The 12,454-nt window shown below is 45.8% G+C and overlaps 1 protein-coding gene across 1 annotated transcript in view; it reads right to left on the bottom strand.

Moving 5' to 3' along the window:
* The window catches only part of cadm2a (cell adhesion molecule 2a), a gene marked incomplete at both ends in the record, with an annotated part of 267,534 nt that overhangs the window by 83,665 nt on the left and 171,415 nt on the right, over positions 1-12,454 (bottom strand). Inside the window, one exon of the mRNA XM_080549639.1 lies at positions 2,389-2,415. Coding sequence (XP_080405765.1) covers positions 2,389-2,415 — 27 coding nt within the window. The remainder of the gene's footprint in view (positions 1-2,388; positions 2,416-12,454) is intronic.

The raw sequence follows: 12,454 nt of genomic DNA, 5'->3' as shown, positions 1-12,454 counted from the left end.
TAGACAAGGTGATATAGGGAGAGGAGAGAAAGACAGGGGGATAACTCATAAATTCTTCTCCCTCTTTCTGAAACAATGTGGCAAACAGTGGCTATGAAATTATACAGCCCAGATATGAAGGACAGACACCCCATCATAGCAAAGCTGAGAGCGTGTATGAGTGTGTGTGTCTGTGTGTGTAGGTGTGTGTGTGTGTGTGTGTGTGTGTGTGTGTTCTGCAAAGCCATACAGAGAGCACCATAAACCTCAGGATTAGTTTTAGCGTGGCCTTTTCAGAATATAATAAAACAATAAATAAATAATAAATAATAAAACATCGGGTCTCGCCAGCCTCGTTTTATTTTCATCCTGCAAGGCCACAGACGCGGCTCATGTTCGACACTACATTACCGCGGTTTGAATAAGGAACAGATATGCCCTTCCTGTCGATTCATGGCCAGGAATATCGAAACAAAGTTTACAGTTTGATTTTTATTGTTTCCGCACGGTCTTTTAGAAATGTCAATCTTGAACAAAGGTATTACCAAACAACGTAGATCGCCGTTTGCTACCTAAAGTATACAACAGCGTACTGTTTGCACTGTGTTTATACCTCGTGGCGATATATGTGGCAGAAACAGCTTAGTTAGTGATGTTAAGGGACTGGTTCTCGTACCCCACATGGGGAGCTGTCAGAGCTCTGGAGGATTCTGTGGTCTGACAACCACTGTATCAAAGCTCCTCTTATCTTCTGGCCAGTGTTGTCAGAACGTGTCTTTTTGGTTATGCACTTTTAAGTGTGCTTTCACTGAGTGCTGCAGAGGACACTGAAGATCTCCCTTCAAAGCAAGACCCCTACCACCCAAAAAACAGAATAAATAAATACGCAACGAGGCAGCTGAAATCAGTGTGTCCTCTAGCGAGATCTGACTTTGTCTGCATTACAAATGACAGCCTGCCCCTTGTTATTACAGTCAGCTACAGTATACAGTAGGAGTACAGTGTCATGTTTGATAGCCTGTTTCTCTTATGCAAAACACAACAATAACCCACTCTTGCAAATTCAAAAACCACGCATTCATTCATTCATTCATTCACTCGCTCACTCATTCATTCAGTCCTCCACTCACACTTAATTACACACAGAGTTTTTATTTTATTTTTTTCAAATTCATTGACACATCTTCTGTGTGTTGAACGTCACGTTTCTTCAGTCCCAATGGTAGTATTTCACTTCCTCCCAGTGAGTGTCACACACCGTCACACCTTCTAAAAATAACCACACTCACATTCCCCACAGCCATGCTTGAGATCGACAATCTGGAGAGCAAAACACTGCATGCATTACACCTCTACATTCACATAATATTGTTGTGCTCCAGTGAACACACATGGCATGCACACACACATACACACCACACACACACACTACACACTACACACACGCACACGCACACGCACGCGCACACGCGCACACACACACACACACACACACACACACACACACACACACACACCACACACACACACACACACACACACACACACACACACACACAGAGATTGATGTAGTGGTGTTGCAGCTGAATGGAGCCTTTATCTGGCCAGTGATCAGCATAAATCTGCCTGGGCCCGTGCTGCTGATAGCTTCATTAAAGAGGTGAGAGAGTGGAGGGGACATGTGCTTGACTCAGTGATCTACGCCACGTCTGCTCTCCCCATTAAGGAAGCCATGGATTTCCTATACTGTCATATGTGAGTCACCAGAAAGGCCTTGGTCTCAGTGTGTTCTCCCCTGTAGAGCTAATAAATAAAGCTTACATTAAAACAAAAGAAAAAAGAAAAGCTGACAGAAAGACAGACAGACACACAGGCAGGCAGACAGACAGGCAGAAAGACAGACAGTCAAACAGAGAGACACACAAACAAACAAAGGGCAGACAGACAGACAGACAAACAGAAAGACAGATAGACATACAAACAAACAAAAGACAGACAGTCAGACAGACAAACAGGCATAAAGACACATAGAAAGACAGTCAAACAGAAAGACAGATAGGCAGGCAGACAGACAGACAGACAGACAAACAAAAGGCAGACAGACAGACAGACAGACAGACAAACAGGCATAAAGACACAGACAGACAGTCAAACAGAAAGACAAAGAGACAGACAGGCAGACAGACAGACACATAGACAGACAGACAAACAGAAAGACAAAGAGACAGACAGGCAGACAGACAAATAGACAGACAGACAGACAGACAGACAGAGAGGCTATACTAACGTCGCCAGGGGGTTTTGTGTGCGGTTAGCGGTTCTACAGAGTCCACCATGACTCTAACTCTAACCCAGCAGCAGGAAGGGAGACACGGCTGAGGAGGAGGGCAACTCAACAGCTCAACTCACCTCTACCTTTGCCTTTCTGTGCCGTCGCTGGAGCCACCAACAAAATGGAGGAGGAGAAGAAGAAGAAGGAGAAGGAGAAGGAGAAGGAGGAGCAGGAGGATGGATAGAGAGATAGAAAGGTGGGGGGGAAAAAAGATAAGAGAGGAAGAGTGAAGAGGAGAGGAGAGAACAATTGATTAGATCAATTTGTCTGCAGGAAAGACAGTGAGACAGTGTTTGATCCTGGCGATAAGACAGAAACATGGTATTTGGTCGATGATGTCACACCCTGGTCATGCCACACCCTGCCTTCAAGCGGAGGGGGGGGAAAGTGAACGCTGCCGGTGGGTGGGTGGGTTATCTGTCTGCTGTATTGACCATTCCTTCAACCAAGATACCCCGCGGTGATATTGAGATCAACAATAGATTTTTCCCAAAAGGAGACTTTGAGAGAGATTTTTCCTCTGATTGACTGAGTGGTTCAGTGAAGATCCAGACATGTCGACATCAAGCTGGTATCCATACTACTACACTGACCTCATGTCACATTGAACACTTACAGAGAGTGTTACTTCTACTTAATTAGTCAAAGTACCCTCTGTGTGTCAGTGTCTTCGCACTCAAGGCGGTTCCAGGTCTATACGAGAGAGTGGATGAGTTGATCTCGATGAGACTAACCAGGATGCAAAACTAAATGTTCACACAAATAGTTGATTCATATTGTTCCTTGTTTCCAGTACCTATAGTCAAGATGGATTGGCCTTGTGAAGCATTATTACGATATAGACAAGGCTTCTCTATAGGGCTGTCCATTTCAAGACACATAAACATGTGTATGCCTGCATGCACAGCTCTCCGCACAGCTGCTAAGCTGTTTGCCTAATTCATTCCTGCGAGAAAGGTGTTTAGGTACTGTCAATCAAACAGCCCAACAAACAACACAACAAAGGCACCCCCGGAATATACTGAGCGGACGCATACTGTGTGTGTGTGTGTGTGTGTGTGTGTGTGTGTGGGTGTGTGTGTGTGTGTGTGGGTGGGTGGGTAGGTGTGTGTGTGTGGGTAGGTGTGTGTGTGTGTGTGTGTGTGTGTGTGTGCGTGCGCGCCTGTGTATCCCGCTGGGCTCTGACTGACACCTTTATAATCAGTAGAGAGCGGCAGTGACAGGACAGATGTCAGGACCAAGCTGGGTCATGATGGGGAGTTTTAATGAGGTGCTGCGGTGTGAATATGTTAATGTCTCCCGTCATGCATAGGCTAAAACACAACAACAACAACAACCGCCGAAGAACAGAAAGAGGCAAAGATGTCATTTCTCAACTTTTCTTTTTTGGCGTCTTTTTTTTTTAATTACCTCTCTGCGTCGTTTTCCTTGACTGCAGGTAACGAATACAGAGGGGAAACTAACAAGCAAAGAAAGATATGTGTGTGTGTGTGTGTGTGTGTGTGTGTGTGTGTGCGTGTGTGTGTGCAGGCATGCGTGTGTGTGTGCACATGTGTGTGTGTGTGTGTGTGTGCGTGCGTGTATATGTGTGTGTGTGTGTGCGTGTATGTGTGTGTTTTGTGTGTGTATGTGTGCGTTTTGTGTGTGTGTGTGTGTGTGTATATCCCACGGGAATGGCTCTTATGCTTCACGCACACTGCTTTGCCAAATTGATAGATCTATTGGTATGCCTCCAGTGTGCCTGCAAACTAGTGCAGCGCATAGTGCTAGTCTTCCTCACAGCAGCGAGTGAGGCTGCGAGTGCTGATATCTCTGCTGTTGTCTGACTGATTACAACCTTGGGTTTCTAATTATCTTCTAATTGTGTTGTTGAGGTTGTAGAGTCACTCAAAGGTGCTACAAGTTATAGTTTGACTTTGAATGGAATTGGATTGTATACATGAGCGGTCCTCTGTGGCTCAGTCGGTAGAACATGGCGCTAACAACGCTTAGGTTTGGGGTTTGATTCCCGCCGGGACCATACGTACAGCGTGTGTTCCTAAAGTACAGTAGGAGTGCGTTCGTTTCTCCCTCTCTCGTTTCCTTTCTATTTATTTCTAATAGTCAAAAGTCATAATTCACAGAGTGCGACAAACGGGCAGAGATGGGGAGAGAGGGTGTTGGGAGAGGTGGAGTATGCTGTACACTGAAACAATAGTTTGTCTGACAAGATATTTCTTCTTACCAGGCAGTTTTTTATTTATTATTATCTTAGAGCATTTCACTTGCTTCACATTTTTTTGTCCTTAATTTTCTTAATAAGATATTCTAACTTGTTACTGAGATTTTATTACTGGTTCAGGGTAGCTTGAAACTAGAATGACCAGAATTATAAAGCTGTTTGATCAACACGGACAAGTACAAAACTGTTTTGTCAACGTCTCTTCACACATTAAGAACAGATACTGACCAACTGGAAGATGATTGGAGAATGTAGTTCCAGCCCACTCCACCAACCAGCAGAGCCTGCATGGACTAGCAGAGTAGCATGGACTAGCAGAGTAGAATGGACTACAGGGCTCTCAAGTCTCACACATTGGGCGTGAGACACACGCATTTCAACCCGTTCACACGCCACACCTTGTCTCACGCCCAATGGGTGAGACTTGAGAGCCCTGTGACTAGCAGAGTAGCATGGACTAGGAGAGTAGAATGGACTAGGAGAGTATCCAATCAGAGAAGACCACATGGAGTATGCCTCTGATAGCTAACAACCTACAGATGTGTGTGTTTGGTTATTCAGCTCACCACCACTTGTTGTTTGATAGCCATCCATTTCCCTAACATAAACTATGTGACACGGTTTGATGAAAAGGTCCTCATGTCGGGAATTGTGAAACCTCGCAATCGAGCCAAACAAGTCTTGTTGTGAAAAAATGTGTTTTCCGGTTTTTGGCATAGGACGAAAATTGAAGAGATGAAGAACCCACTCGATATCATAACCATAACCAACAGTTTTACATTCATTAAATACCTGCAGTTACTTACTCCCGACCCACATCGTCATAAATAGCCATGTGCGCCTGTCAGTTTGTTGACAAGACTGCTGCCATCAAGGACTATCCACAGAGAAAGTTTCGTCATCAACATACTATTCACGGGACTGTGGTCTGTCAATACACCTTCTGCTGTTTTTGGGTAAGTGAGTTACATGTGTTGTTTACTAAGCTGTGTATGTTTACTAGGCTAACCAAACCAAACAAGTTTCTATGTTTGTTGCCGACAAACCAAGAATGAGTTACATGCCATAGTAGTCAAATGTGTTTGCTTGTTAACTATGTAGTAAGTTACATGCGTTTACTCACTGTGTGTAAGTGAATGTTTACTAGGCTGTTAGCTTGTTAACTAGTGTACTAGCCACTAGCTAGCTAGCTTTGGTAGAAGATTGTTTGTTTGTTTCTGTTAGGTGACTTACAAGCGGTTTTATTTGTTGTGTACGAACATACACACGTTATTGTATGTGTGTGTGTTAACTACGCTAGGCAAACAACTGTTGGCAGATCATTTTGCTTATTTTAAATCATATTTCCCCCACTTTATTGCTTTCTTTTTTTTCTTTTTTTTTTTCTTGTTTTTGAGAGCTGACTTTTTGCAGTGTAATTCCCTGTGTTAAGGTTCACAATGGTAATTTGACACGGTGTGCGCCTGTCTGCATCATTTTTCTGCCTGAGCGGAGAGGTGAGGTCGACCAAGTAAACAGACAGCACAGATCATCCCTACGCTCTCTCGCACTCACTCTCTAGCCACTGTCTATTTCTGTCTCTCTCTCTCTGGTATACCGGAAATCTGTGGAACACAGGGACATGCACAGACACACATGTGCACCCAAGCACACACACACACACACACACACACGCATACCAAACACACACACACACACACACACACTGATGTAAAATGTAACATATCCAATATCCATATCCATTCTCTACATGACACAGGTGGAAGAATTACTTCTTCACCACACCAGATCTGATCTCTCCTCATCCCTGCTAAAGTAACTCTGTTCCCTTCTAACTGGAGAGGAGTCTGTGAGCCTTTAAACCATCATAGGGTGGTAAATGTGCTAAATGGCATGGTGGCAGTCATTTTCTCAATCTCTGCTCATCCCAGAAAAGCTCAGAGAGAGACAGAGAGAGAGAGAAAGTGAGAGAGAGAGCTAGCAGAGGGAAAAAGAGATACTGGAGTGAGATGGAGAACTGAAGGAAAAAAAGGGAACGTGGGATGAGAGAGAGAGAGAGAGAGAGAGAGAGAGAGAGAGAGATAGGGACAGAGGGACAGAAAGAACAGGGCTGTCGAGAATAAACTGTCTGAAAATCCACAATAGCTTCACCTGCTGTGTCCTGAATGCCAGGGCGCATGCACACACACACACACACACACACACACACACACACACACACACACACACACACACACACACACACACCACACACAGACACACGCACACAATCCCCCTGGGGGTATAGCCCACCTGGGACAAACTGTTTTCTGCTACACAGGCAAGAAAAACCGACACAATCCCACCACCAGCATCTTTCTGTCCTCCTATTCAGTCCATCCAGAACATTCTACACCCACCTCCCTATAGTCCCTCCCCTCCTAGCTCATTTGTAAGTTCCTATTATGTCAATTTTCATAAAAAAATACCTTCCCCCCCTCAGGCTATTCTTCTACAATACCTTAGTCCTGCTCAGCTTAATATATTCACAGGCTTGACATCCACAGCCTATGGAGATGTATGCGCGCGCGTAGCTCACCGGGGCTGTCGCAGGGAGAGATGGAGGGGAGCTTATCTTTCGGAGGGCAACAGCTGTTCTGTTATAGGTTCTGATTTACTGTGTCTCGTGCCTTATAGAACGCCACCAACTTTCAACTACGGAGCAGATTGCTATGGAATCTTAATGCACTGTTTGTCACGTCCACGTGCCATGTCTGTCAGGGTGCCCCACACACACACACACACACACACACACACACACACATACACACACACACACACACGCATGCACACAGACGCACACACACACACACACACACACACACACACACACACACACAGAGCGAGAGAGAGGTACAGAGAGAACAGGACTGTCAGGACACACACACACAATCTCACACACACACACACAATCTCACACACACACACACACACACACACACACACAACTCCTCTAGTTCATTTGTAAGTTCCTATTATGTTGATTTTCATTTTTTTTAAAAACTCCCCTATCCCTCTCTCTATCTCTCCCTCTCCTCTCTCCCTTACCATCCCTCTCTCTTTATCTCAATGGTCTGCAGACACATAACTACTATATCTCCCACACAAAGGATAGTTCACGTTCTATCCATGAAGTATGTTAATATTTGTGTACTACAAGGACGGCAATTACTGAGACGTCTTGGAATCCGTACACAAACAACCATGCGAGGCTACTGACAGTCTCTCTTGACCTCGCTACTCGAGTGCCTCGCGTGGAACAGAGAGCCCCATTCCAACACTTATGAATCATGTCTAACACACCCTCTTTTCTAATTGTCATTTTCCAAAACCTGTCTCGCCTTCGCAAACCGACAAGGCCTTACACAATAGCCCGCCACATTAAAAGCCTTCTCGTCACTTATATATCAACGATATCATCTTATCACTTAATTGCTAAATGAAAACGTGGCATAACGTTTTCATTGTTTTATTCTTTTTTTTTTTTTTTTTTACTAAAGTGATTCATTTCCCGGGTAATGAAGAATCGGGTAAACAAAGTTAATGAATGGAATAAAGCCCACTTAGCCCAGCTTACTGCCACCATACCGCTTTATTAGATCTGTCTCACCACCGCCTCCTTGTCTCGCATTAGACAGACGCACGCGCATGTTTGTTTTGTCGTTTAATCTGGCATATTTGATTTCCACTGCTTAAATTGATTACACACACACAGGCACACACATTCCATAGCTGCACCGGCTGCTCATCAGTCACACACACACACACACGTATATACACACACACACACACACACACACACACACACACATAAATACTCACAGGCACGCACACACATCGTACACACACACTTTACACACACACACACACATACGCACATGCACGCACACCGTACACACATGCACGCACACCGTACACACATGCACACACCGTACACACACACACACAGACGCTCAAACACACACAAGCATGGGCTTGCCCAGAGAGACACACTCCGTTTTATTCAACAGTGTTGGGAGTGTGTTGGAGCTGTGTGTTGTGACGGTGGTCTGGTGGGTTTAAGATATTTCACTTTTCATATTTCACAGCTTCGCCTCAAATCTGTCCCCTGAGAAAAAGGTCACATCTCACTCCACACACATACACACACACACACACACACACACAGAGCGAGAGAGAGGGACAGAGAGAACAGGACTGTCAGGACACACACACACACACACAATCTCTCACACACACACGCACACACACACAATCTCTCACACACACACACACACCTCCTCTAGTTCATTTGTAAGTTCCTATTATGTCGATTTTCATTAACACAAACTATCCCTCTCTCTATCTCTCCCTCTCCTCTCTCCCTTACCATCCCTCTCTCTTTTATCTGGCCATCATACATTCTCATTAACACTGATAAACACGCCGTACCAGCCAGACTGGAAGGTACCAGTTACACCCAGTCACTCCCGGAGCAACACGTCTAGAATGTGCAGCTCAATGTTCTACAGTTGTCAAGTACGTCCGCGTTATCACCGGGATGGATGTAGAGTGGCGCTGGCTGCTGTTAGGAGCTGTAGGACACTCCCATCCATATGAATCCCCTGGTCTCTTCTTTTATAGGACACATTCACATTCCCAGCAGAAAAGCCAGGTGCAAGTTGCAGGGGGGGGGGAAGATGGGGAAATGGCTGAATAGCCAATTGGAAGTGTTATATTGAGAAGTCTAGTCACTCCACAACAATCATATGCTACATCAGGGTTATCTCCTAAAAAGTACCCTTTGGCTTCTCAATCACACCTGAGAGCTACAACACTGAATCACTATGCACACGTACACACCCACCCACACACACCCATACACACACACACACACACACACACACACACAAACAGAAGACAAACACTCGCATGCACACTGACCGTAAAACATTGCCATTTAAGACCTTAAAGAAATTCCCTATGGGCACATTTCAATTTCCACAAAGCACCAGAGGGATATCGAAATCATGAATCTCCCCAATGAGAAAAGTCAAACAGGTATTGCTGTGGGATGATGGACAGACACACACGCGCGCACACACACACACACACACACACACACATACACACACACACACACACCCCACAGTGTCAAACAGGTATTGCTGTTGGATGATGGACAGTAGGGGCTGGCCTATAACTCACCAGATGCTTTTTGTTTCCACTGCTTCTTCAAATGAATAGTTTAGAGGGTGATGGTATATGGTGATCGATGGCTTGGGGGTAACAAATGGCTTTTACAGACAAAGCTTTGGAGTTGATGTGTACGCCTGGTCACCAACCTGTGTCCTCACTCTATTTATCACAGCACGGAGGGGGGAAAAGATGTCCAGGAAAGGTCCGAGCGAAACAACACTATTTATTACCCGCAGTAGAGTCCCCCATCCCCCTTCGGAGAGGGCGCTAATGCGGGCCCCGCACTTTGTTATTCAAGATGCGACTCGTGTTTTTAATTCAATTCAAAGCCGCCGCGACTGTTTATCGCGCGTTTGCGCCCGGTATGTAGAATTTCAATTTTGTTGGGGCTCAAATCCGTGCTCGTTCAGGAAGAGTGGTGAGAGAGGGGGGGGGGGGGCGCTTTTATCCTCGCTAAAGAGCAAAAAAACACACATTCTGGAAAATGCCCCCTCTCCTTCCACCAGCACGCCTTTGATCAGAAATGTGTCCCGGTGTTTCGCTTGAGCGGAATTATTAAAAGGTCACTGAACAAAGACATGTTTTGGTTGTGTTGTGTGATAAAGGGTAAAATGGTGGTAAATTGGGGGAAATGTTCAATTCCTCCCGACAGGACGCTGACCCGTGGACCCGAACCCCCCCCGAGGGGAAGGCAGGGAGCATCAAACGACCTCCGACACCCCCCTGCGATTGCCCCTGCAATTGTCAATATTTCATAACTAAACAGTTGCTTCTCATTTCTAAACTGTTTCCTTCATCTCTCTCTCTGTCTCTCTCTCTCTCTCTCTCTCTCTCTCTCTCTCGTTCTCTCTCTCTCTGTCTCTCTCTCTCTTTCTCTCTCTCTCTCTGTCTCTGTCTCTCTCTCTCTGTCTCTCTCTCTTTCTCTCTCTGTCTCTCTGTCTCTCTCTCTCTCTGTCTCTCTCTCTCGTTCTCTCTCTCTCTCTGTCTCTCTCTCTCGTTCTCTGTCTCTCTCTCTCTCTCTCTCATTCTCTCTGTCTCTCTCTCTCTCTCTGTCTCTCTCTCTCTCTGTCTCTCTCTCTCTCTCTCTCTCGTTCTCTCTCTCTCTTTCTCGTTGCTCTGTGTGTCTGGGACTCATCGGGGGGAAGCTGGCACAGACAAAGACTTCTGAGGAGGGGTTTGAAGGCTCTGTGTTCCTCTGAGGGAAACCTCTCTTCTATGAGCAGGAGGGGTTGATGGCTATAATACAGTGTGTGCGTGCGTGTGTGTGTGTGTGCGTGTGTGTGTGTGCGTGCGTGCGCGTATGTATGTGTGTGTCTATAATGAGACTGGTTGGGAGATCTAGGCCAGTAAGACCAGGGGCTGTCTCAGTGGGTTCCTTCTCACAGGAGATCACCCCTCCAGGATAAAGGAGAGAGGAAAGAGAGGAAGACATGTGGATTCATACCTCTTTCAAGTTTTATTCCCTGCGTTTTTTTGTTTTTTTTTGTCTCCCGCTTTTTCCCCCGTCTCCTTTTTTCCTCCTCTCTTTGCACATCTTTCTGTTTTAATGAGCATTTCGGTGTTTCAATAAAAGACCGTGCTTAGTGTCTTGTCCCTGGGCGCGGGGATGGAAGAGAGCACGCAGAGAGAGGAGGAGAGGAGGATGAGGAGATGGAGGAGGAAGGAAGTAGATGGAGAGATGGTGACCGTGTGTGTGTGTGTGTGTGTGTGATATCCTCCATGGGCAGAGGACTGGGGGAGGATTGTGTGTGTGTGTGTGTGTACGTACTGTACTGTACTGTAAGTGAATTCATTCCACTACAACAGTTTACATTATTCATACAGAGTGCATGGTCCAGGTCACTCAAGCAAGGATTCACAAACATATGGAGGTACACTCCTTCCCGCCTATATGTACACACACACACACACACACATACACGTACGCACACACACACACACACACATACACGTACGCACACACACACACCCCACACCACTACTTATACATCAGGGCCTCTTATGAAATGTAACACTGAGTTGAAACAGCTCCAACAACTCAGGCCTCACGTGGGACTCCACCAAGCTCCAGTAATCCAGGTCAAACCAGGGCCTAGCTACCACGGTTCCTCTGCATTGGCATGCACTCCGCTCTCTGCTCTCCACCCCTTCACGCTGTCCCAAACCATCCACTATCCTCCACTAGGCGGCGGGTGGGGAACCCAGTTAGCCGCCTCAGCCTTGATGTGTGTCTGTTGTATCAACAGTCGACATCTCGGATAGTAAATCATCAGGATCACGGTCCGAGTAGGATCTTATTTCTTTTCCCTGCATCCTTTTTTCTTCCGACCTATTTTTTCGACGCCCTTTCCTTCCCCCCATTCATCTTTTTTTTATAGGCAAGTTGCTGATGGCCCACACTATGTCCTCTTTACCCCAATCGATTCTGCCATGTGAACACCGAAAGGTACTGAGTGGGTGTGGGTGTGGGTGTGTGTGTGTGTGTGTATGTGAGAGAGTGTGTGCGCGTGTGTGCGCATGTGCATGTGAGTCAGGTTATAGCCTCTTTACCTGCTCATCGACCCAGTCATGTGCACAGGGAAGCCTCTTACAGTGGCTTTTAAAAAGCAGACATTACATTGCTACAATACCCAGATCAATACAGCATCATCCCAGCGAAAAAAAAAGCTCTTCCACTGGAACGGTCTCATGATATGTATTGGTAT

This window comes from Nansenia antarctica (assembly GCF_963989245.1).
Source record: "Nansenia antarctica genome assembly, chromosome: 20".
In the NCBI taxonomy this organism is placed as follows: domain Eukaryota; kingdom Metazoa; phylum Chordata; class Actinopteri; order Argentiniformes; family Microstomatidae; genus Nansenia; species Nansenia antarctica.
Note: the sequence above shows the minus strand (reverse complement) of the source record. Positions and strands in the feature narration are given on the sequence as shown.